A 27,630-nucleotide genomic window follows, 5' to 3' on the forward strand; every position below is an offset into this window, starting at 1 on the left:
ACTGGAAGGTAAGCTCGTTGAGGGCAGGGTCTAGTTCGTTTTGTTTTTGTCTCCCCACCACCTAGCATTGTCCTGGGGGGGGGGGGGAGGCATCTGTTGAATTGCATTGAAAAGAGGCCGAAGTCGCTGCCTCGACTCTAGTCCGCTTCATTTATTTAGCACCAGGCGTGTCCGGGGAGTGGACCGGTTTCCACCACACAGCTTGCCCAAAGTAGCTCCCACGAAAGCCAGGGAAAGAAGAGAACTACATTTCCCATGAGACCATAAGGCATCTCTCCTCCCTACCAACTCCTCTAGAGGCTCGTGCCCCGAAGTCGGAGTTTGACGGGTGCCCTCGAATAGCGGGTCACCTAGAGTGGCCCGAGGTGGTGGGACAGTCTCCTTCCGGGCAAAAGAAAAGGGAGAGGGATGGGACGGGTCGGAGCTAGAGGAGAACCGGAGCCCTCTGCTTAATCCCTTCTTTATTTTTTCGGGGTCTGTGAAGAGAATCGGGAGCGCGACTAGCTGCGGCGGTGCCAGGAGCGCGGGCGCGAGTCCGCGCGAGGAGGCGGAGCCTGGGCGGAGGTAGAGCGCGCGCGTGGGCGGGACTAGGGGCTGCGCGTGCGGCGGGTACGATCCAGACAGCTGGGGCCCGCTGTTGTTCCCGGCTCGCTCCGCAGCCGCCTGGGCCACCGCCCCCGCCCCCGCCCCGACTGTCAGTCAGTTAGTCTGGGAGGGAGGCAGGGAAGGAGAGGAGCTGAGGAGCGGTCGCCGTTGCCGCGTCAGTGATCCGCGCTCTGCCGCTGCGGCAGGTGCCCGAGCCACTCGCTCACTGCCCGATGCCCTGCGGGGATACAGGGGCGCCCACAGCCCGGTGAGCAGCCACCCCATTTTGCCTCCGCCCTCGCCGCCATGGGGGACGGCACCGTGGGGGACATGAATTCCAACCTGCCCAGCGCTCCCTACCTCACTGGAGACCCGCAGCTGGACACCGCCGTGGGCCAGTGGCTCCGCTGGGACAAGGTCTGTATCGGCGCGCCCCGCCCCTGCCTCTCTCTCCTCCGACCCTACTCTTGACCCCCAAGTACCCTCAATTGCCTTTCTCCTCCCGTATCCCTCTTACCGACTCCCATGTACCTCCTATTGCCTCATTCTCGACTCTCAGGTACCCCACCCCATTATCCCCTCCCGACAGAATACTGCCCATTGTCTCCTCCCAGATACCTCCTATTGCTCCCTTTTCGACTCTCAGGTACCCCCCCATCATCCCCTCCGGACCCCCAAACACTGCCCATTTCCCCCTCCTCCGATGTACTTCCTACTGCCCCCTTCTCGACTCTCGGATACCCGCATCATCCCATCCTGACCCCCAAATACAGTCCATTGCCCCACCACCTCCCATGTACCTCCAATGCCTCCTTGGCTGTCAGGGGCGCTCATCCTCTCCTAACTCCCAAGTACCCTTCATTGCTACCCTCCTCCTCAGGTACTTCCTATTGTCTCCCTTCTGACTCTGGGAACCCCTATTTCCCCCTCCAGACTTCCAAGTAACCTCCTACACTCTTTCTTAACTCAAGTACCCCCATTGCCCTCCAACACTCTTATGTAAGCCTAATGCCCCTTTTCCAAACCCAAGTACTGCCTATCGCCTCCTCTCTACTTCCAAGAACCCACTGATGCCCCTTCCTGACTCCCAAAGACTTCTATTGCCCTTCCTCCTCACACTAAGGTATCTCTTATTCCTCCCTTTCTAAACCCTCCATGTACCTCCTATTGCCCCCGTCTTCCCAAATTGGAAGTACCCCCTTATTGTCTCCCTCTCGAATCCCAGGTACTCCCCATTAATTCCCTCTTACCGATTCCCAAGTACTTCCTTTTTTGCCGATTGCCAAGTCCCTCTCATTACCCTCCCCTTTGACTCCCAAGTACCCATCAATGTCCCCTCCTAACCGACAGGCACCCCCTGTCAGTTCCTCTCGACTCCCAAGAAACCCACCTCTTCTTGCTTCCCTCCCACGTATCCAATACCTTCCTGTTCTGTTTTGATACCCGCTTCTTCCTCTTGTCATTCTTGTGCTTATTATTCCTCCTTGGATTAGACCCACCCTGCGCTCCAAATTGTTTCTGTGGGGGTGGGGCGGAGGATACCCATGGTTTGCAAGAGAGTCGAGGATACGCCTTATGCCCCTCTGCATGGGACATCTGCAATCGCTCTCTTCGCAGTGCAGTGGATTAAAAAAACAACAAACCTGCAAGTGCCTGTCATTCTTTACCAAAACATTCATTCTAAACAGTGTCCCTCCTTATGTGAAGCCTTTTCTACTCCTTTCTTCCACTTCCTATTTCCTAGTACGATGGAATGTGTGTATGTGTGTAGGAGGCACATTTTTAGACAATTCTAACCGTTATTCCTGACTCCCTTTTCTTATATTACCATGTTTTATCACCAGGTAGTTCTGTGTCTACTTTCCAGCCTCAGGTCCAATTCTGTCAGTGGTGTTTCCCTCGTATTCTTTCCTCTCCCTGGCTAGCAAATATTTATCAGTGTTTTCCCATTTAGCTAAAAATATCACCTTTCTTGCTATCTTGGGTGGGGAGGGATTGATGCTTTTTATTCTAAATATCCCTCCCTTGTTTGAAGACCAGAATATGTGGGATACAGTATGTGAGAAAGTGATGTTTATGTGCAGATATTTCATATGTGGTGAATGTTTCTCTAATTGAATTGAGCTAGGAAGAGGTTGGTGAATGCCCCAAAACAAGATGCACAAAATGCAGGTAACAAAATCAATGGACATTGAACTAGGACTAAGAGAAATTAATATTGTAGTAATTACTTCTATGAGATGATGACTGAAAATACTTTAAAAAAAGGATTAGTCTAAATTGGAATTGTTAACACCTGGCACATAGTGCTTCAGTAAATGAAGAAAATGGGAAAATGCCTCCACTTTGGGTACTATTACAGAGTAATTTTCATCTGGGAATTTTACTCCTTCTAAACATATTCAGGTGTCCTGAATCAGAGCTGGCAAATCTAGTTCTTTTTTGTGGCCTGATATGATCAGATTTATGCTTTGTTTTTGGTGAAATTAGGTGTGTAAAATTTGTAGGATGGAATAATCGTTAGAAAGTCTTGCTTTCAAGACAGCTAGGTGAGCAGTAATGGAAAAAGTACCAGACTCCCAAGTCAGGAAGTTTTCAAGTCAACAAGGATTTATTGAGCACCTACTATATGCTAGGCACTGAATTTAAATCTTGCCTCAGACACTTATCAGCTTTGTACTAGTTGGTTTACCTTTCTAATCCTCAGCTTCTCCATCTGTAAAATTGAGATAATAATAGCATCTACCTCACAGGATTGTTGTGAAGAAAAAATGAGATGATATGTGTCGTGTGCTTTGCAAATCTTAAAATTGCTAACGAGGGTTAGCTGTTAGTTTTATTACTATTATCATTATCTCAGGAAGACTCAAGTGACTTAAATGTAATTTTCACCAGCATTTATTAAATGCTTATTGTACTAGGTACTATGGCAGACTACAAATGAAATGAAGATGACTATCCTTGAAGTATTTAAATCTAAATGAAAGAATCACATGACTAAGATAATACAGCATGAATAATGTAAGGGAAAACAGTGACCAGCTCTCATGTTGTTTCTTTTTGCATATTTTTGGTAATGGCTTCATTGTAAGCAAAAGTTAATTCTTGATTAGAATTGTAATCTTAAGGAAAGTGTAACCTTTGGGGGTACAGAATTCAAACAAAGATTAATTTATTCATGATGTAAAATTAAGGAAGAAAGCTTTGCTAACAATTAGCTTTGTCCATAGAAGGCTAAATATAAACATTATTGAAAATAGTATTTCTTTGTTATAAAGTCCTTTTTAAAAAATAGGGGACACAATTAGGAAAAATTTTGGATACATCCTTCTGGCACCTACTATATCACTATTTTTAAAAACTGAATGTGAAATATGTAATTAAATACTTATTGAGCACCTACCAAATGAAAGCCATTGTGCTAGGCAGTGTGAAAAATACAAGGATTCATAAGCATCTATCTTCTAGAAGCTTAAATTTTAATTGTAGAGACAAATGGCATACATACAAAAAATTCACTAGTAATTGGTCTTTGGTTATTTTTGTTTGTGTGCACATGTTTACCCTGAAAGAGCTTTTAGAGATCATCTAGTTACAGAAGTAAAAAAAATAAAGCTTAGAAAGATTAGAGGAAAAAAAAAACTTGACCATGGCCACACAACCATAAAGTAGAAGAACTGTAACTGTAACCCTCATTTTCTTGATGTTAGATCAGGGTTCTTTGTACCTCACTTAGCTTTATCTCAGACTGTTCTAAGTTTCTCAGACTTTTCTACTTACCTGGTCTTGACATTCAAGCAGTGAAAAGTAGGGACTGAACTAAAAGAATATTCAATTCAAAGCAGCAGTTGCCTAGTTTCCTTAGAAATAATTTTTTAATATCACTTTTTCTAAAACACATAGCATATAAACATTTTATGAGCCTTTTGTAAATTAATACTTTCCTTTGACAGAAGAAAAATGGAATTCTATCTTTTAAAAATTCTGTTCCCTCCATTTCTTCATCCTTTTTAAAATTGTAAGTTACTTTTTGTATCTTCAAGCTTTACACAGTACCTGGCAAATAATCATAAATAATAAAGCAGACACTTAATAAATGTTTATTATCTGACTGACTTTTTATGTGAACATATACTCATCTCTGAAAGGCAGTATGGTGTCATGAACTAGCCCCTAGTGTCAGAAGATTTGGACTCAAGACAGACTATATGACATTAGCTTTTCTGATTTTGAGCAAATCATTTAACCTCTATCATAATTTTCCTCATTTGTAAAAATGAGAGTTCAACTTGTATCACAATGTAGTGAGGCAAATGGCTTATAAACTTTTAAAGTGCTATATATACATGTGAGCAATTTTATAAAAAAGATGAAACTATATAGATTCACTGGTTTTGACAGGTCCCTTGTCTTTCTCTTCAGTTACAAGTAAAAAGGTACCTGTATCTTTGTGACTTTTGTTTTTCTGAGTTTCTTTGACTCCCTGTTTCCCTTCCTAAAGTTTTTCTTTATCAATTGATTTTCTCCAAAAATCCGTCTCTGATTCTTTTCTTCACTTCTCTTAGATTTGCCATATTATCTCTTTGATCTACAGTATGGATCTTACTCTGGAGTCTGTGAACTTGTTTTATTTTTTTTACTTTTAATTAATTTAGAATATTTTTCCATGGTTACATGATTCATGTTCTTTCCCTCTCCTCTTTCCTCTTTCCACCCCCCTCCTGTAGCCAATGCTCAATTCCACTGGGTTTTACATGTGTCATTGACCAAGACCTATTTCCTTATTATTGCTATTTGCACTAGGATGATTGTTTAGTCTAATATCCCCATCAACCCATGTAATCAGGCAGTTTTTCTTCTGTTTCTACTCCCACAGTTCTTTCTCTGGATGTGACTAGTGTTCTTTCTCATAAGTCCCTCAGAATTGTCTTGGATGATTGGATTGCTGCTAGTAGAGAAGTCTATTGCATTTGATTGTGCCACAGTGTATCAGTATCTATGTATAAGGTTCTCCTGGTTCTGCTCCTTTCACTTTGCATCAATTCCTAGAGGTCATTCCAGTTGTGAGCTTGTTTTTTTTAAAAAAAAAACATATATATTTTAATAACCTGAGGCTGGAGAATAGAGACTGAGAAATACATGGTGAAAATATTTTAATAACTGAGAACTACTTGTTTCACTATAATGAATTTCCAATGTGGTCCTATGCATTTTATTTTATGTACTTAAAAACATGATTCCAATAAAGTCCATAGGCTTTATCAGTGTGCTATGGTACAAAAGATCCACAAAAGAGGTTAAGAACTCCTGGTATAGAGGATTATTTCCCCTATTCTCCATCTGCATTTATTTTTAAAAATTGTTTTGCAGAGTAACTATTAAAATTTTATCTTCTTTTAGTTATTCAGTATATACATAATACATATTTTTGGTATTACTAGTGTATTATCAAGAGGGACTTTGAAAAAGAAGGAACCAATGTTCAGCTGTTTGGGGATTGAATGCTACATGACACTTCCTCCCTCCTATCCCCAAGCTGATCTTTACCAATGAATTCAATCTGACTAGGCTGTAGTGGTAAGTCAGATTTCCCCTCAGCTTCCTTCTTTAAATGACAGATTTGAAGCTCCCCTCCTAATACATAGACTCTGATTCAAGTTCTATTATAAATCAAAATATCTAATTTATTTGGGTATAAAATTGTTGAAGGGTAATGGGAAAGGACAGTGGGAAGAGAAGATCCCTAAGATATTTCCCTATATATATTTGAGGGTATATATATATATATTTACATACCTATACACCTATATTCCCTATATATATTTGACCTAGGTAATCTTCATAAGCTCTGGGTTCCCTAAGGGAAAAAGAGAGTCCTTATCCCAAAGATTGGCTCCAGTTGAGAATTGAGATCTTCTGTTCAAACAAAGGATTTAGAGACTTGTATATATTCGGAGCCAAGTAGTTCTCCCTCCCAGCTCCAAAGAGTCTAAGACAAGAAGCTTGATTTTTCTCCTCCAACTGCTTTTGGGCCTGGCTAGAATTCCATCAATCCCCTGATGTCTTGTGAAGTTCCATCTGCTCCTCCTCTGAGCATCTCTTTGAACTTCAAATTTCTCTTTGCTCCTGTTCATCCCCATGTTCACACTAGTTATGTATTTACTACTCAACCAATGTTGGGGATTTAAAAAAAATAATTTAGCTATGTCATTCCCTGTGGGAAAAGTGCTTCTTTCATTTTTCATACAAGGTTTATAAATCTAGTCACATTGTTTATTAGAGAATTTTTTCTTAAGGAGTTTGTTACACAGTTAATTGCTGTCAACAATAATTGCTAATTAGTACTGAGGTTGCTGCCCTCTGGTGTTCAGAGTTATTATACCGAATAGACCACATGATTAATGATGTAGAGCTTTGTACACACCAAAAAGTTATTATACTAAATCTTCCACTAGTGTCTTTAAGAAAACAAAACATTCCTAAACATTCTTACCTATAATGAAAAACTGGGAGCAGTACTAACCATTGCCTTAAAAATATGTGAAAGTTTCTTTGTTCTGTCAATTGCCATTGTTCTTAGTTATGAAGCCACTATAATTGACTGTGAGCTTTCTAGATAGAAAATATACTTAATTTAAGGGCCAGCTAGGTGGCACAGTGTATAGAGCACCAGACCTGGATTCAGAAGGCCTGAGTTCAAATATGAACTCAGATACTTCCTAACTGTGTGACCCTAGGAAAGGTACTTTATTCCTGTTTGTCTAGGATAGAAAGTAAGGGTTTACATATACGTGTGTGTATGTGTGATTTTCCCTTCTAAAGCTTTTCTTTATCACTTGATTTTCTCCAAAAATCCTAATATATATATATATATGTATATTTATACATACATATATATATTTAATTACATTGTTACTGCTCCATAAATTTTTAGTGAATTTTTATTTCTCTTGCCATATTTCTCAACTTTTTTTTTAAACCCTTATCTACTGGGGCAGCTAAGTAGCACAAACAAGTGTGACTTTAAAAATGTTTTTGTTTTCATTGTATCAGTAGCACTTAGCATAGCCCCTTGAATGACTGACTTCAAAGAGGACAATGACAAAGTCTCTCATATGTACCAAAATCATCATAACAATACTTTTTATGAAAATAAGTAACTAGAAACAAAGAGGCTGCCCACCAAATCAAGAATGACAAAGTTGTGCATTGCATTGAGCACTGGACCTGGAATTAGAAATACCTGAGTTAAATTGAGCACTGGACCTGGAATTAGAAAGACCTGTTGAGGACCTGAGTTCAAATGTGACCTCAGGTACTTCCTAGCTATGTGATCTTGGGCTTAACCTCAATTTCCTGGGTGTAAGGGTTTAAGAAACAACAACAACAACAACAACCAAAACCCTTACCCTCTGTCTTAGAATCAGTCAGTTCCAAGACAGAAGAGAAGTAAAGGCAAAGCCATCAGGGTTAAGTGGCTTGACCAGGGTCATATAGCTAAGAAGTATCTGATGCCAAATTTGAACCCAGGTTCTCTTGACTCCACTTTGGCTCCATCCACTAAGCTACTTAGCTGCCCTTTGAGTAGTTCTTAACACCAAAAGCTAAAATTTCTTTTTGTTTCTGAAGCAGATAAAGTATGTATTCATAGGATCATAAATCTTAGAACTGGAATGGACCTCCCAGGTCAGCAGGTCCACCTCCCTGCATTTCAGGCATATAAAGTATTTTCATTTTATAGATAAAACTAGAGAAATTAAATAACCTTGCCAAGGTGAGTAACATGATGTTTTAAACACACACTCACATACATATGAAATAACTCACTTATGTATACATGTTAGACTGGAGAAGTTTATCACTCACCCAATTTTTTAAAAAAAAGTTAAAAATTTTAAAGATGTATTAGTGAAGCTTTTTATAATACAGTAATTTCTGAATACATCCTTCCCCCTCACTAAGCAAAATCCCTTGTAACAAAGATGTTAAAAGAAAAAAAGCAGTTCAGCAAAACTAACCAACTTATCACCCATATCTGACTGTTTGTGCAATAGGCCACACCCATGGTGCCCCTTACCTCCTATAGGGGAGAGAGGTACATTTTCTTTATTCTACCCTGGGGCTAAATTTGGCTTTTATAATTACTCAGCTTTCAGTTTCCTTTCCCCCCTCCCCCACTTATATTGTTCTAAATTATTTTATATATAGTTTTTTGGTTGTTGCTTATTATACTTTATATTTATAAGTACTATTATACTTTCATAAACGTCTCTATATATTTCTCTGAATTCTTCATCTTTGTCATAGCAGTAATAAATATATAAACAAGCATTTATTACTGTGTGCCAGGCACCTTGCTAAGCACTTACATATTATTTCATTCAGTCCTCATAACTGTTCTTTGAGGTAGGTGTTATTTTTGCCCCCATTGGCAATGGAGGAAACAAAGACAGAAATTAAAGGACTTGTCCAGGGTCACACAGCTAATGTCTGAGGTCAGATTTTTAACTCAGGTCTTTCTAATTCCAGGTCCAGTGCTCAATGCAATGCACAACTTTGTCATTCTTGATTTGGTGGGCAGCCTCTTTGTTTCTAGTTACTTATTTTCATAAAAAGTACTGTTATGATGATTTTGGTGCATATGAGAGACTTTGTCATTGTCCTCTTTGAAGTCAGTCATTCAAGGGGCTATGCTAAGTGCTACTGATACAATGAAAACAAAAACATTTTTAAAGTCACACTTGTTTGGAAGGAACTTACCTTCTACTGGTTGATCCAACATTCAAACATTTAAATATAAAATAATTTGGGAAAGAAAGGATCCCTAGCAATTGGGAGATCAGGAGAATCTTTCTCTATATAGGCTGATCTTGAATTCAAATCAACAAGCCTCTATCGAATATTTCCTATTTGCAAAGTATGGTGCTAAACATGAGTATATGAAGATCTGACCTTCAGGAATTTATATTCTAATCCAAGACAACATCTTAATAGATAAGTCCATATAAAAGACATACACAGGTGTTTCACCCAGTGGGGAGGACTCTCACAGGAATGGCTAGGGGAGATCTGGAAGGATTTCCCTCTTGTGAAAGGAGGCAGTTGAGCTGAGCCTTGAAGGAAATTAATGATCCTAAGGCAAAAATGAGGTGAGGAGTACTTTCCATATATGAGGGCAGCTTGAGTAAAGACATGGAGATGGAAGTTGAGATGTCATGGACAGGGGACAGAATGTGGAACAGTTTGAGGGGGGAGCAGAAATGACTTTTTAAAAACTTATTCTCAGTTCTAGATTCTCTCCCTCTAACCAATTCCTCATCCGTTGAGAAAGCAAGAAATATAATGCCTATTATAGAAATGAAGTCATAAAAAACATTTCCACATTAGCCATATTATTTTTTTTAAAGACAGACAAGAAAAATAAAGAAAAAATTTTGCTTTATTCTCCACTCAAAATCCTTTAGTTCTCTATCCAATAATAGATAGCATTTTTCATCAGGAGTCTTTTGGAATTGTTGTGGATCATTGTGTTGATCAGAGTAGTTAAGCCTTTCAGTTAAACATCATTACAATATTGCTGTTGGGTGCAATGTTCTCCTGGTTCTGCTCACTTCACTTTGTATCCGTTTATGTCTTCCGGGTTTTTCTGAAATCATCCTGTCCATTTTTTATTATAGCATAATAGTATTCCATCAATTCATGTCTTCCGGGTTTTTCTGAAATCATCCTGTCCATTTTTTATTATAGCATAATAGTGTATTCCATCAATTCATACACTATAACTTGTTCAGCCAAATATAGTTTGGCCAGACCATAGAATGTATGAATGGATAGTAATGTGAAATTAGACTGGAGAGACTGGGACCAGGTTGTAAAGGGCTGTATTTGCTATACAGAGAAGTTGATATTTTATTCCAGAGCAGTAGGCAGCTTCTTTAGAAGAGGAGTGACTTGGCTAGATTCCTGCTTCAGTATTTAGCACCTGTATAGATGCTGGATTGGGGAATGAAGGCAGGAAGATCAATTAGTAAGTAGTCTGGTAGAGTTATCTAAGTGAGAAGTGATAAGAACCTGAATTAAGGAAGTGACCTTGTTAGTTAGAGGGAGAAATGTTGTGAAGGTAAAATCAGTAGCATTTGGCTACTATTTAGGCATAAGGGGGGAGTAAGGAACATTAAAAGAATTGAGAATGACTACAGTTTCAAAAAGAAACATAAAGTGGTGCCATAGAAGTAGGAGGAAGAGGAAGATGGGGGGGGGGTGAATCATAGAATATGAGAATCAAAAGGGACCTCAAGCCATCTAGTCAAAGCTACACTTGAAAGAAATCCTGAAATGAGTTCCACTTTGGCTATGTGGAGCTTGCAATGCTTATGGGTCATGTAGGTGGAGCTGTCCAGTAGGCAGATGGTGATGCAGAACAAGTTCAGGAGCCAGACTAACACTGAATATATAGATTTAGAAGACATCTACACAGAAGTGATATTTGAAGGGGAAGTTAAGCATTTTTCAGGGCACAAAAGAGGAGGAAGTCATAATAAAGCAGTTATTAAGGCATAGGATGGAATGAAAAATTCAGTAAGTGTGTTAATCTGGCTAGATCATATGGAGTATGTGAAGGGAAATAAGGAGAAAAGAGTCCAGAAAGGTACACTTGAGCCAAATTGTGAAGGACTTTAAATAACAAACTGAAGGGTATATGATTTGGGGTTGTAGTTCTAAAAGATTACTCTTATTATAAACATGAATAATTTGGAAATAGGTTTTGGGTAATAAGACACATATATACCAATGGAATTGTTTGTCAGCTCTAGGAGTGGGGAGGAAGAGAACATGTAACCATGGAAAAAATATTTTTAAAAAATAATGTGGAAAAAAATAAATATCAAACTGAAGAGTTTGTATTTTTACCTCCAGTCAATAGATACTGGAAATTTTAAGCAGGGGACTGAAATGGTCAGAGATAATGGATTTATCATTGGAGGAACTACCACTTGCAACTCATAAACATTTATTAAACACCTATTCTATGCCAGGCACTTTGCTAAGCAAGCACTGAAGATATAAAGAAAGATAAAAAATTAGTCTCTGCACTCAAAGAGTCTCCAGTCCAAAGGGGGAAGCTATGTAAACATCTAAATACTGCCAAGCTCTGTACAAGATAAATGGTAAATAATCAAAAGAGGAAAGGAAGAGAAATTTAGGAAAGGCTTCCTATGGAAAATGAGATTTTAACAGGGACTCAAAGGAAGTCAGGGAAGCCAGGAGGCAAATCGGTGAGAGAGCCTGGTTCATGGGGTAAGTGGTATGGTGTAAGAAGACTGAAAAAGTGTGAGTGTAGCAGGGCAGGTAATGAAGGACTTTGAATGACAAATGGGGGATTTGATATTTGATATTTGATCCTGGAAGTGAGAGAGAGATACTAGAGTTTATTAAATGGGGTTAGAGGCGGGGGAACAAGTTCTTGAACCTCTCTGGGCCCCACTTTCCTCCACTGTAAAATGAAGCAATTGGACTAGAATATCTCTAAGATCCAAGCTCAAAACTGATGATTCTGTGACCTGTGCTTCTTTTAATTCCTTTCTTTTTTTAAAAAATAATCCTTTACTTTCTGTCTGATTAGATTCTAGGTATTTGTTCTGGGACAGAAGATAAGGTAAGGGCTAAGAAGTTGAGGTTAAGTGACTTGCTTGGGGTCATACAGCTAGGAAATGTCTGAGGTTACACTTGAACCCAGGACCACCCACCCCCCTCTCCAGGCCTGGCTTTCTATACATTGATATATGGTAGTAAAGAACTAGAAACAATGTTAGAAACCCACTGGTTAGGGAATGGCCAAACTAGCTGTGTCTCTCTCCCCTCTCCCTCTCCCTCTCCCTCTCTCCTTTCTGACCCTGTACTACAGAGAAGTGCCTACAGCACTGTTAAGTGATTTGCCTAGTCACACAGCCAAAATATAATAGAGGCAGGATTTGAACACAGATATTCTTAATTCTAAGACTATCTACTATATCCCTGCAGCCTCTTATTTTCTTTTTTGAAAATAATTTTTCTGAATATACTTTATTTTCTACATTTTTCAGCATATTCTTCCTCACTACGTATCCCTATCTTTAATAACAAACAATAAAAATGTGGGGGAAAGAAGTTTAGCAAAACTAGTCAATTAAAAAATAATCTGACATTATGGAACCTTCCATACTCATAATTCCCCACTTTGGCAAAAAAAAGGGGGAAAGTTGCTTTTCACATTTAACTAAGCCAAGGTTATTCATTTATAATTATACAGCATTCACTTTTGACCATTTTATTTTTCTGGCAATTATGTATATTGTTTTCCTGGTTTTGCTTACTTCACTTTGCATCATGTCATGTAAATGACATTCTTTGTTTTCTCTGTTTTCATCATATCCATTGTTTCTTATAATGAAGTAATATTCTATTTTATTTCGATATTCCAACTTGTTTTGCCATTCTCTAACCAATTGCCATCTGACTTTGTTTCCCATTCTTTACTACCATAAAAGAGACTCCTGTGATATTATTGGAGTATATGTAGCTTTCTCTTTTTGAAGACCTTTGCATATATGCCTGGTAAATCTTTTATATTTCAAATTCCTGTGTAGGGAGCAGCTAGGTGGTTCAGTAGAGAGCCAAGCCTGGAGATGGGAGGTCCTGGGATCAGATCTGGCCTCACACCGTCCTAGCTATGTACCTGTGTAAGTCATTTAACCTCATGTAACCCCATTGCCTAGCCCTTATCTCTCTTCAGCCTTAAAACTAACACATAGTATCAATTCTAAAACAGAAGGTAAGAGTTAAAAAAAACTCCTATGTAGGTGCTTAATAATAAATTCGTTGAATTATATAGAAGGAAGAAATAACAGGATTTGTGACTGATTGTATGTATGGAATGCAAGAGAAGAGACAGGCAATTATTTTAAGAACAGAAATGATATTCAAAAGGGGAGCCAGTTAAAAGCGGAATAGGAGAAAGAATGTTTAGTTTTTGACATTATCTGAAATAACACTGACATCCTAGTAGAAATGGCTTAATTCCAGATTCTTTTAAGGATTTCTCCTTCACTTTTATTTTGGCGTTTGTGGTTTTGCATCCAGACTCAAGCATATTTACTTTAATATTTCAAATATCTTTTTTCTTAGTGTGGGTTCTCCCTCTGCTAACACAGACTACAATCTTTTGCTTTCAGATGATCTTAGTGAGTTGCTATAACTAGAGGGGAAAATTACCTGATGGCTAACTTTCTGTTATGAACCTCTCTCCACTTTTCTAGGGTGTTTCTCAGACAATATACACAATCTGTTAGCAGGTCTGTACTTTTGAAGCCATTTTGATCTGGTAGGATCAACCACAACTTGTGCCCCGATGGGATAGCCTTCAAAAACCCAGGGTTATGAATGTATTATAGTGAAACATAGTAGGACTTTACTGTAAAAAATTCACAAATTTTCATTTTATTTTATTTTGAACTTTAAAAACACAAAGAGTATTTTGATATATAGTAGGTAGGGAGTGAATTGTACATGAAACTGCAAATCTCCCTTATGTAGAGCTTGCTTTTCTTTTTAAGTATATAATAAATTCAATATGTAACTTTAATGATTTCTTGAGCATCTATAATTCCTTATGTTGTTTCAGGGAGAGATGAATGGAAGGCTTATCTTTAGTGTCACTCTCCCTTACTTCCTTACCCCCAAATGAAAAGAAAAATAAATGCCTTGTAGGAATATGTATAGTCAGGCAAATATCTACATTGGCCATATCCAAAAATGTATGTCTCATTTATGTCATTTTAACTCATCCCTTCTCTGTTAGGAGAAAATTTAGTGTCCTTCATCACTGATCCTTTGGAATCATGGTCACTCATTGAAGTGATTATCTCATCTTTCTAATCTATTTTTCTTTACAATATTATTGTTATTGGACATGTCTTTCATGTTTTTATCTCTAAAAGTGAAAGTAACCTTATCTTCATCCTGGCTTATTTTCAGACATAACAATCAGATACTGGGAATCTCTTTTTGAGCTTAAATAAAAAGCAAAATGTAGTATAAATGATAATAATTATAAATAAAGTATAAAGCAGAATGTAACATTATTAGGAAAAATATCACATTGTAAAAAGGTATTTCTGTTACAAATTAGAATTAATTTTTATGCATGACATTCTTTGATATTTAGAATTAATAATGTCCTAAAAAATTGCTTCATTCAGATCCACATGAGAAGTTTCCTGTATTATTGTAATAGCCTTATTACTATTCTTCCTGGCTTTGGTCTCTTAGTCAAAACTCTGAGCGTGTCGCTCACTTGCTCAAAAAAGGAATCACAGAATCTTAGAGCTGGCAGAGACTATGGAAGCTATCCAGCTGAACCCATTTCTCAACATGAATTGCTTCTAAAACATACCTGATAACTTTATGTGGTTTTCCATTCCTTCTCAAATTCTAAACTCCTTACCCTGGCTTTTAAGATTTTCTGTAACTTGATTCCAACCAAATTTCCAACTTTCTTTCATGATATACTCTTTCTATATTTTACTATCCTACCCAAAAGTACTGATTGTCATTTCTGGTCTTGTCCAGCCTTTGTTGTCTCAGGGTATTTGTTCATAGTGTTCCTTGACCTTACAGAATGCATTAATCTTCTCCCTCAAGTATGATACTTTCCCATTTCTATTTATTGATCCATCAAAACCCAACCCTACTGCTGTTGACCTTGCATGGAGAGAATGCTTCAATTGACCTCTGAAGATGTGGGACTCAGTCTTACTTAACTTACTGTTTTTGTTGTTTTGGAATACAGATTTAATAGTGATATTGCTAAGTCAAAGGGTATGTTTGTATATATATATATATATATTTTTTTTTTTTTTTAACCGTTACCTTCTGCCCTAAAACCAATACTGTATATTGATTCCAAGGCAGAAGAGTGACAAGGGCTAGCAGTGGGGGGTTAAATGATTTGCTTGGGGTCACACAGCTAGGAGATGTCTGAGCCAGATTTTCCTGTCTCTAGGCCTGTCTCTCAATCCACTGAATTACCCAACTGCCCAAGATGTGTTTGGATTTTGTAGCCCTTAGGGCATAGATCCAAATTGCTCTCCAGAATGGTTGAATCAGTTCACAATTTCATCAATTTTCCCACATCCCCCCCAACCTTTGTCATTTTCATTTTCTGTCATAGTAGCCAATCTGATATAGATGTAGAGTGGTACCTCAGAGTTTTTGTAATTTCCATTGAAGATGTGCATTTATTAAGAGCTTAACTGATTCATGTTCTAAGCCCTGTAGTTACTGAGATAAAGCAAAACCACACCTACCCTTAAGGAACTTACATTCTAATTAGAGACAGAACTTGTATAAATAAATAAACAGAGCACATGGAAGGTAACTTTAGAGGAATGGAACTAATATCAATTAAATAAAAACATCCAAATAACTTCTCTGAGAATGTGTACAATATTCTACCCTAACCTACCTCTTTGCTATGAAGGAAAAGGTATATTATCTTTTCTCTAGTACCTTCATTTGGTTTTTAGTTTCTTAGAATTTGATTTCTATTTAAGAGTTTTTTCACTTATTTTAATTTTTATAATTAATTACTAATAATGTAGTTATTGTGTATATATTGTTGTGGTTCTGCTTGTTTTGATCTGTATCAACATAAGTCCTTTCATGATTTTCACATTCATTTGAGTGATTTCTTATCACAGAATATTTCATTTCACTCATGTTCTTCCTTTGATGCACCATGACTTTTTGATCTTGAGTAAAACCTCTCAGTGCTCAGGGCAACTCTTAAAAACTATAGTTTATTAAGGAGGCATTGCTAACCCACCTTAGGTTAACAGAGAGTCATTGTCATTTTCATCATAGTAATAGCATTCATATGCCACTTTAAGGTTTGAAAAGTATTGTATATATTTACCTTATTGGATCCTCACAATAACCCTGAGGCAGGTGCTATCATTTCCCTCATTTTACAAATAAGGAAACTGAGGCTGAGAGAGGTTAAATGACTTGCCCAAGGTCACATAGCATCTGAAGTGAACATACTTTCTGATCCATGTCAAGCACTCGTCACTGTGCCACATATTCCTATCCTACATGTATGTATGAATTTTGCATTTAAAGTATCCAAATGTAATATTTTATGTTTATAATGGTCTAGATATCATATCATACCTTGAGGATTTATTTATTTTTTTATTCTGCTTATATTTTTGGGGGCAAATTAAATTTTACAATTTTATTTTTCTAGAATCCCAAGACAAAAGAACAAATTGAAAATCTCTTACGAAATGGAATGAATAAGGAGCTAAGAGATCGACTTTGCTGCAGGATGACTTTTGGCACTGCTGGGCTTCGTTCTGCCATGGGAGCAGGATTTTGCTATATTAATGACCTTACAGTGATCCAGTCAACACAGGTATGCACTGAAATATCTCATGTACAGAGGTTTTTTTCAATTATATTTTCTTTGCTTGTACCTTTATTTGGAGGAAGGTTCTCTTCAGTATAAATTACTTACCAACTTGTGACCTTTGGACATTCCTGTGACTCTTTTGGGAAGCCATCTGTGTACCTTAAAGGTCATAGTTTGGCTCTTCATATGTGTTTCCTTCTGGTTATTCTAAGAGGGTTATAGCTCAGTTGCTTAGCAACCATATGTGGGTTGAAACAGGAAGTGAATTGTAATGTTTCAAATTAATACAAAGGAAGTTACAAATTATCTAAATTTGCATCTGGCTAGTAGTTTAAAAATCAGACCTCAGTTATCTGATAGTATTGATGCTTCATCATTTTCCCAAGGGAATTGAAATAGAGGAAGTAAACTGAAGGAAACCATTACTTCTTGAGATAGTGAAGGTAAACTGAGGGGAACCTGTTTCTTCAGCAGTGACTGTTGTTCTCTGTCTGGCTGTGACTAGAGAGAGCTGCTAATAGGAACCTAAACCTACTTATATGTAATGGAGGGATGCCACACACACACAGATGCTGGTACACAGGGGACACTACTCTGGGGTTTTTGCCTATTGATCCCTACTGATGGCTGATTCTTCAATCTATTTCCTGACCTCTCCTTCCTCCCTCACTCCCTCCCTTAACCAACCTCTCCCTTTTGCCTCCCTCACCTCCCAAATCTTCTTGAAGCCTTTGCTTCTTCCCTTCCTCCTGAGTAAACTATAAAGATATTCCAGTTGCTTTCTCAGTAAAGGGGTTTATTGGGATAATAGGATGGGAAACTCTGAAGTAAGAGGGATGAGGATTTCCCTTAACTACAGGGATAATTTTAGAAAGGTTTGAGGAAGTATTCCTGTTACAAGCTGTGACTCTGAGACAGGGAGATGGAGGACAACAGCAGTTCAAAATCTTCTTTCTTCTTCTTCACAAATCAGGTCTCTCAGCTTAACCCCAGAAAGAAACAAAGTTCAAAATCTCTCCTTTTCTCCTGGCCAGCTCAACTCTCTTATAGACCACCAACTCAAAAGCCTCTCCCCGGTCAGCTTCTACTGCTCAGACAGAGACCAAGTCCTAAAAGCCAAGTTTCTCGTCTCAGTGTCAACTTCAACTTCTCAGAGCCAGAGACAAAGTCCAAAAACCAAGTTTTTCCTCTCAGTGTGTCCAGCAAAAGCCCCCAACTGCCCCTCCTGGAAACATTCCATTGGTATCCTCTCTTGACTGACATCTAGAGCTAGATCTCCAGCCCTGCATCTTGGCCCACAAGTCCTGCAAAACCTCTCTCTCTTCATGTCTCTATCACAGAATCACAATCTGTATCAATAGTAAAATATTCAAGAATTATATGATCATGGATTTATTGCTGAAAAAGGATGTTGGAGGTCATGTAGTATCTACAAATGAGGAAACTGTGGTCTGCAAGGGAAAGGGGAATAAATTGCCTTGTGACCTCCAAAAGGTGGTAGCTTTAAAGTAGTGGGATATTGGACAATCACCAGTCCTCTATCACTGTCCTTTCATATTATCTCTCAAAGCTTTCAGAATTATTTTCTATAGTACTTGCTATTGAGATTGTGTGATTAGCACAAAGTTTTGGGGAACTTTTGAACTGGAACTGATTTTATAATATTCCTTGCTACCCTAAAAAGACGACTCAGTAATAAATATTTTTGTAAATAATGTAGCTTGTGTGATAATAGTTTTTTTAAGTGTGATATAATACTTTCCTCCCCACTTATGACATAATTAAAAACCATTAGAGAAATTCTCTTATAGGATTAAGGAATTTTTTCTTTTCAGTTACTTGATTACCTGGCAACTACCTAAATGTCTTATCTTGTGCCAAAGAAATAACAAAGGATACATGCCAAATCACTACATTTTAAATAATGGTTTATAGTTTTATGATACTTTGTTGTCCATTTTCTCATTTGAAACATCGAATAAACCTGTGAGAAAGACAATAGTGCTGAACTTTGAAGTAGAGGACTTGGGTTCAGATTCCCAATCTTCTACTTAACTTCCTTTGTGACCTTGGGCCCAGACATTTAACCTTTCTGGGCCTCAGTTTCCTCATCTGGGAAATGGTGATGAAGTAGACAAGCTCTAAATCTATGACCCAGTGACATTATTTTTACTTCCCAGGCCCAAAAACCAATATCGAGAGAGGTCATGACTAGCAAATCATGCAGCTACCACATGATAAATCCAAAATTAGGTCTTCTGGTCCTAATCAGGTCATCTTATTTTTGTCCTGCAATTTTTTCCCTCTAGTCCATTGCTCTTCTGATGTTCAGTCCATTGCTTTTCCCACTTTCCCACTCTAGTAAGTCAGTGGATAAGAAATGGTTTTCACATTTACAGTCCACTTGTAAGATAAGACATTCATATTATAAACAAGACTGTAGATAACCACATATAAGAGTATTATAAACAGTAAATATTGCAGGAGTCAGTAAAAAAAATTACTATTAGATCAAAGGTAATAAATAGGGAAAGTTTTCATTTGTGGAAGGGTAGCAGTTGGGAACTAATTAAAAGATTTTAGTCATGGAAGAGAGAGAATTTGAGTTGGACCTATAAGACAAAGAATTTGGGCATAGAAGAAGGGTACTTTAAGTTAAGAGAAATTTGGGGGGGCTGTTAAGAAGTGAGACTAGTTGGAACATAGACATTAGGATACTTGAAAGTAATTAAGGAGCTTTGAAACTGGGCAAAACCATATTACTAGGATCATGAATGCTAGAATGATGACTACTGACTGGATCTTTTAGAAACAAAACACCATTTAATGTTTTAAGTAGGGAAGCATCAGATATTTTAGGAAGACTAATTTGGCAGAAAGGTAAAGGAAAAGGTAATAGTTTGGTTATTGGAAGAATGTAAACCTGAGGTGATAAAAATGCAGAGGAAAGGATAAATGTTAGAAACATTTAAAAGGAAGTATTGATTAGAGAACAGAGTAATTTATGTAGGGGATAGCACAATAACCAAAATATTCTTTCTCAAAATTTGTTTTGTGCTATTACTTGTGAGGAAAGCTAAAGGTAGTAAGTGAATCATCACATTGCCTTGCATATCAAATAATCTCTCTAGAGGACCTTATGTTGAAGGGGGAAGTTAGTTCTCTGGGAATATACAAGCTGGATACCAAATGTTCTAGTAATTGAATTAAAGCCTGTGATGTAAAAGCATCAGCTTTGAACTAACTTTTTATGCTTTATCTGCTTTAGGGAATGTACAAATACCTTGAAAGATGTTTTTCAGACTTAAAGCAGAGAGGCTTTGTTGTCGGCTATGACACCAGGGGTCAGGTGACCAGCAGCTGCAGCAGTCAAAGGTACACAATACATATTTTGGAAAATTAAGTATTGAATTGGATCATGATGGAAAGCAATATAACATTCATCCAGTCACGTAAATGATTTTAAGTAGGATCCCTAAAACACTAGATTATACAAAAATATAATCCTGAGCTGCTGAACTCTATTTAAAAGTCAGGAAGGAGCCTGAATTCCAGAGCAAATAAGATAAGAAACTAAATTGTAACTGAAATAAATTTCATTAAGGTAAAAGTTTTTATTATTTTAGAGTTTTAAGGAAAGTATTGTTTTATTGCTATAACTTTACCTTCAGGTTTAGGGTTTCAAGCTGAAGAAAAAAGCCAATGCTACATTTTACTCCTGTTGAACTTTACTGTGGTGTGTTAATTAAATATTTCTATGTAGACTTTAGTCACTTTATGGTCTGCTGTGAAGTTTTTTTAGAGGCAAAATATGTAGATTTTTAGATTATCTATATCTTTTATTTTGCTTTTTGTTTTTTCTTGCCCTTTGTCCACTTCATTGACTTTCAGAATCATCTGAAAGAAGGAAAGAGTGTTCTATTGGTTCAGAAGTGCTGGCGTGTGTGTGTTAACATATATATTTTTCAAAATTTATAAAAATAGTAAAATATGAGTCTAAGTGCAGTATTTTCTTTGTAGGCTTGCAAAACTAACTGCTGCAGTTTTGCTGTCCAAAGGAGTACCTGTGTATTTGTTTTCAAGATATGTTCCTACACCTTTTGTGGTAAGTGTTCTGTGCAAGTAGCCACACAATTTGATTTAATCATTTTCTTTTTAACAGCATCAACAAATATTCAAATACTTGAGTTACTCTTCTATTCATAGCATTGTGTTATCTGCTGGGGGAAATATGAACTACATAACAGACTATAGCTTGAAAAAAGTTTATCATAACTAACTAAAAGTTTAAAGATAATCTACAACTCATTTGGCATTTAGCATATCAGGACAGCTTGTATATGATTTTAAATAGCCAATTTGGTTTTCAACCCATGTTCTAAGATGAATAGGACCAGAAATCATTTTTCACCATTGCACTTGTTGGCATTTCTCACTTCCAGAACAGTTGTTTATTGGCCACCAGATGGCACACAAAATCCTTTTCATATAAGCCCCCTGGCACCTGAATGGCATGGCCTTACTGTCTAGGTCCTATAGAGAAGTGAAGATTTTTAAGGAAATTCATAGATCATAGGATTTTTAGAGCTGGAAAGAGATTTTAAAGATCTTTGAATCCAATCCTCTCGTTTTTTACAGATAAAAAAAGACTGTGCGTGATTTTATCCAACATCATATAATTAATGAGGTGTTACTATTTCTTAAAAGCTTGATTTATTAACAGAAAACTTTGTTATACATTATTAAAGGTTATTTTCAAAGACTTCCTTTCAAAGAAATAAGCAAAAACATCTTATAACATTGCCTGATAGATATATCTTCATCAAACTTTCTAGTATTCTCCAAAGAGAAGCAAATGGAATTATAATAGCATCAATCTTTGCAGGATATGCTTGCAAGGAATTTTCATAATTAAAGGTCTCTCCCTCTTCTATTTGCTGTTGCTATTTTTGCCTTCTTTTGAAGCTAAGTTTTCCAAGTGTTTCTTACTGGAACTATTCATTACATATTTAATATATGTTTAATTAAACAGTTCTCACTAATCTAGGAAGTGAGAAATCACTTTTTTCTCCCCTTTTATGATCTCCTTGCCAGCTAAGGTCTGAACTTTAGAACATAAAGTTCCATTTCACCTTAAAACATAAGTCTAAACAGGAGAGCCCTTACATAGATATAAAAAACCTTTGTAACTAAGAAAACCAATTTCTGAGGATAATTGATGTAAGTTGGATTCAGGTCTATTCAAAGTCAGTTGTTTTCTCACTGTATTTTTTTTAAACCCTTACCTTCCATCTTGGAATCAATATTATGTGTTGGTTCTAAGACAGAAAAGTAGTAAGGGTTAGGCAATGGGGATCAAGTGACTTGCCCAGGGTCACACAGCTAGGCTGTGTCTGAGGTCAGATTTGAACCCAGGATCTCTCATCTCTGAGCCTGGCTCTCAATCCACTGAGCCACCTAGCTGCTCCCAACACTGTATCTCTTCTTCAGGCTAAGAGCGTGATTACAGATATGACCTAGGTTAAAAACCTGTCTCCTTTAGCTGAAGATGTCACAAATCCCTGTGCCAAAGGAAAGAAATAAAAACAAGTAGTGACCCTATACCTGACATAAGCTAAGACTAGGAGATCAGGCTTTTACTGGTTGGGTTGGCCCTGGTGGGAGAAAGAATACCACCTTCTATGGAACTCAGAGAGGTTCCTTTATACTTAGTGGCCATCAGGAAGAATAAGGGAGCTCAATCTGATCAGTTAATATCTTTTATATTCACCCTCAAATTCTGCTCAGTAGCCAGTAAAAAAGCTTTTCTTTACTACTCAGTAAGCAGACAGAAAATAGCTACAGAATCCCTGTACTTAATACCTATACTTACTCTGAATTGAGGCAGAGCACCACTTCCATTACATATCATAATATACTTCCAGAAGCAGAAGCCCCATATAGCTATGTGAATTAGCATCAAGAGACTGGGTTTTCACTTGCCAATTCCTCAATACCTGTGGTGTTTTTTTTTCTTAGCTTTGCATTTATTTGGTTTGGGCATCAAAATCCTATTAAACCCAGAGGAATTAGGTAGCTGTCTTTTTCAGTATTTTGAAATAGTTTATATCATGTATACATTATTTCTTACTTGGCTATACTATTTTGGGACTTCTCTGACTTCACCATGCTCCAAGAATGTTACTGGGGTAACCTCATCATCCTGTAAGATATTTGTACTCTACCTCATCAATACCCTTCTCTTCTCTAATTGGAGAGTAGATCCATGAACTCCAAACCTCTATTTATGAAGAGATCTTAGCTCAGACGTCTCATTTCTCACTTGGCTACACTACTTTGGGATTTCTCTGACTGCTTTCACCATTTTCCTACATTGGGTACCTTTTCTCTGCTTTTCACCTTCTGTGTGTTTCCTTCTCTCATTAGATTGTAAGCTCCTTCAGGGTAGGAACTTTCTTCCTTTTTTTCTTATTCATATCCCCAGTATTTAGCCCAATGTTTATTGACTAAAAATTTGCTTGAATTAGTTTGTGATTCTATTTGGGTCTATTGCCTTTTTTTCTTTAAAGGGAAGCTTTTTAATCTGCTATTTAGATTTCTACTTCTTGTTTGTAGATATTTAATTTCTTTTAGATTCCCCAGATATATTAAGAGTAGTAATCTTTGTCAATTTTTGGACAACTTTTTATTTCATGGTCTCTTCTTGTGCCTTTCTGTTTTTGATTTGGGTTTACTTTTTATTAAACTTGTAAATTTTTTTTAGTTTTTAAAAATTAGCTTTTGGTTTATTTACAATTTTAAAAAAAAGGAATTGTATTTGCCTCTGATCTGATCTTGGTTTTTTTTTTTTTGTCTGCTCATTAATTTCATCCTCCAGTTTTGAAAGTTTTGAAAATTCATTAATTTTCTTTGTTTTGTTGATGCAGATGTTTACTGCTATAAATATTCCTCTTAATACTGTTTTTTAATTTTATTTAATTAGATTATTTAGTATATTTTTCCATGGTTACAAGACTCATGTTCTTTCCCTCCCCTTTAATACTGTTTTAATAGCAACCTGTAGACTATATATGTACACCTATATGTATTTTAATTAAAATTTTTTCAATGAACAAAAATCTTTTTTCTCTCCCCCTCACTTACATTGGAAAGAAAAGAAAAAGAAAACCCTCATAACAAGTTTGCATATTCAAACATAGCATTCTCACTTTGGCCATGTCCAAAATTTATATGTCTCAGTTTAGTCTATCACTTCTGAAAATAGATAATAGCATCATCTGGAGTTGTTATTGATTAGAAAGCTTAAGTCTTTCAAAGTCGTATATGTTTAAAATGTTGAAGTTATTGTATAAATTTTCCTCCTGATTTTGCTCATTTCACTCCACAGTAGTTCATATGATTCTTCCTACATTTTTCTGAAATTGTCCCTTTCATAATTTCTTATAGAACAGTAGTATTCCATAACATTCATTAACCAAAGATAATTTGTTCAGCTGTTTCCCAATTGATAGATAATAACTTGCCCTTAGTTTCTAGTTCTTGGCCACCACAAAAAGCTGCTACAAATATTATGGATTACACAGACTTTGATATGCAACATCAAACTTATTGGACTTTTCAATGCCATGTTTACTTAGGCAGCATTCTCCACTTTCAACTCTGTCCTTGAAACTAGCCCATACTCAGGCCAGGGCCTTTATCTTTTCAAGGGCCAAGCCTCCACCACATTTCCATACCATTTTACTTACATGTCACCATAAACTTACCCCCACCTTAACTGGCTAGAAGTGGCTAACTCCAGCAGAAGTTTTCTGCAGTGATTCTCAAACTTTTTGGCCTCAGGACCTTAAAAATTATTGAGGACACCAAAAAACTTTGTTCATGTATCTATCATTATATACTGTGTTAGAAAGTAAAATGTCTTAGTATTATTTTTCTTTTAGTCCTTACCTTCTGACTTGGAATCAATACTGTATATCATTTCTGAGGCATAAGAGTGGTAAGGGCTAGGCAATGAGAGTAAGTGACTTGTCCAGGTTCAGACAGCTAGGAGGTATCTGAGGGCAAATTTGAACCCAGAATTTCCTGTCTCTAGGCCTGGTTCTCAATTCACTGAGTCACCTAGCTGTTTTCATGTCTTAGTATTATTATGAAAATAGTTTTGACCTCACAGACATCCTGAAAGGTTTCAAGGCCATCAGGATTTCTTAGACCACACTTTAAAAGCTGCTGGTCTATTGGGACTTCAGAGGCAATCCCACAAGTGTATTGCTCAGACTCAAACTCTGGTCAGGAACTTGCAGATCTCAGCCCAGAAGGTCAGCAATCAGAGTTTGCTCATAATCAGACAACTCTGGAAATATGAGAAGCTTTCAATTTCCCATGAGCTATATCACCAAGACCCTGAAAATAATATGTGGGTTTAAAAATTAATAATCAATAACTAAGTATTATATTTTTAAAGTTTTATTAATAACTAGGGCAAAGGAACTACCTGAATTCAGCCCGGTCGCAGGTCCAAAAAGAAGAAGAGGGAGGAGTTATAGCCACTTAAATACAATCACACAAAACATGAGGTTGCAGGAAAAGGGAATTTTGGCAAATACTAAGGGACTTCTGGGGGATGAAGTTCAAAGGCTCAAAATCTCCATTTATATATATATTCCCCTGTGATCCTATTGGGAAACCAATTTCCCCAAAGGGATCATGAAAACAGAATCAACTTTAAAATTGCAATAATTTGTGGATAAAAGAAAAAGAGAACAAAACCAATGATTACTAGGTTGACAAAAAGCCAATTTGGGGGCAGTCCTCTTTGGTATAAGAGTACACATTCAAAACAAAGGCATTTTAACCCCCCATAGTTCCATTCACATCCCGAAGTTCACTGTGGATCTTCTGGTGCGGCATGTAGTCTCTGCAGGCATCTATCTTCATGGCGCATTCTGGATTCTTGGAGGTAGCAAGTTTCTTATCCTAAAATTACTCAAAGTTCATAACAATAACTTGGCCCCCCTGAGGTGAATAATAGCAAACACAGAGATCACTCAGGGATGCATGGCTGAGTTATGAGGTATATGAATCAATTTGTAAAAGAAAATAAAAAACATGAAAAATCCAAATAAAAGAGAAAAATAACTTGTGGATAAAATACAAAATGTAAAAGTCTTATGCCTAAAAAAATATAAGTAAAGGAAAAACAAATCTATAACAGGTCCTTGAATCAGAGTCCAATTAAAATGATTTAAGCAATTATGCATTTACCCAATCAGTAGCCAGGAAAGTTTGCCACACCTAAAGACAGAAAAGAGACTAGATTATAGGAGCCAGGTAGGAGCCAAATTTGAGATACTTGGGTAGAATGTGGGAAAAGGAAGACCTGCCTTTAACACATGTTAAACAGCCACAACCTTGAACCCCAAACAAGTTCAAGTCCTCTTGTCTTGGCTCAAAATTCCATCAATCCCACTGAGATTTAGTCTCTTTGACCTTGTGCTCCATAGGCACTAGGCAGATGCTCTGTGTTTCTTTTTCACTGTACAGTGGCTCTTTTGCATATTCCCTTCTTCCAGAATAAGACCAAATCATGAAACAAAGACCCATAATTCTTTTAAACAATCAGTGGCATCATTTTTATAGTCTAAAGCTTTTGGGGTATGCATTAATATTAGAACAAATGTATTTAAAACTTACATTAATGCAAAATAAAAAAATTAAAGAAAAATCTTCTCAATACTGTTGACATGTGCTTCAAATACAAAAAGGAGAGAACATAAAACTCAGATACTATATTTCACTTGCAAGGAAAAACAATAATAAAAAAGTTTTAAAAATAAAAAAAAATATATATATATATAGCATAAAATCAATGACACACTGTCAACCATGTGCAAGTACAAAATGATTTTCAGAATAAAACAGTAACATGGTAGATAATACACTTTTAAAGAAGTACCAAAATCCCCCAAATTCACAATAGCCCAGTTAATTACAATAGCAAACAAACCCACTATTGTATTTCACATAAATTGCTGTATGACATAAAAATCCTATGAGCTGATGAATATTTGTCACAATTTTTACAGATGTAGCAAATCTTTCAACCTTGGAAAACATACTTTTAAACAAAGTAAAACTTATTTGGGTCTAGAACATCATCAAAAAATCTAGATTGTTCTGGTGGAAGTAAACTAAACTGAAGAGTTTTGCAGAAGCTCTTTTTTCAGCTTCCTGATTTATATAAACACATTGGTAGGAACATTTCTTTGTTTCTCTACCTTTAATATAACATTCTTTATAATATGTATACATTTTAAAAATCCATACAGAAACTACTAGTTACTAAAATTATTTCTGAAGACCCCTTAGAATTACCATTTAAATTCTTAGCTCATTAAGTTCTCCAAAAGTTGCACACAACTTAACGAGTTTTGTTGAAATCCATCCATCATCATCTATGTGACAATTAACAAAGGCAACATGTGATCTTCAATGGATCTAGTGACACGGGTTTTAGGCGAGATGTTCATGGGCTCATACAGAGATATTTTGTTCAGCAAAGGTAAAGGTACAAATTAAAGATCCATATAGGCAAA

At 36.9% G+C, this 27,630-nt stretch overlaps 1 protein-coding gene across 1 annotated transcript in view; it reads left to right on the forward strand.

The window, feature by feature from the left end:
- Window positions 1–291: 291 nt before the first annotated feature.
- PGM2L1 (phosphoglucomutase 2 like 1) overlaps window positions 292–27,630 on the forward strand; it is an 80,568-nt gene continuing 53,229 nt past the window's right edge. The window contains exons 1-4 of the mRNA XM_001367761.4: window positions 292–1,002; window positions 16,871–17,038; window positions 20,304–20,410; window positions 21,056–21,140. Of these exons, the coding sequence (XP_001367798.1) occupies window positions 892–1,002; window positions 16,871–17,038; window positions 20,304–20,410; window positions 21,056–21,140 (471 nt within the window). The 5' untranslated portion in view covers window positions 292–891. The remainder of the gene's footprint in view (window positions 1,003–16,870; window positions 17,039–20,303; window positions 20,411–21,055; window positions 21,141–27,630) is intronic.

The sequence above is a fragment of the Monodelphis domestica genome, chromosome 4 (genome assembly GCF_027887165.1).
Source record: "Monodelphis domestica isolate mMonDom1 chromosome 4, mMonDom1.pri, whole genome shotgun sequence".
Taxonomy (NCBI): Eukaryota; Metazoa; Chordata; class Mammalia; order Didelphimorphia; family Didelphidae; genus Monodelphis; species Monodelphis domestica.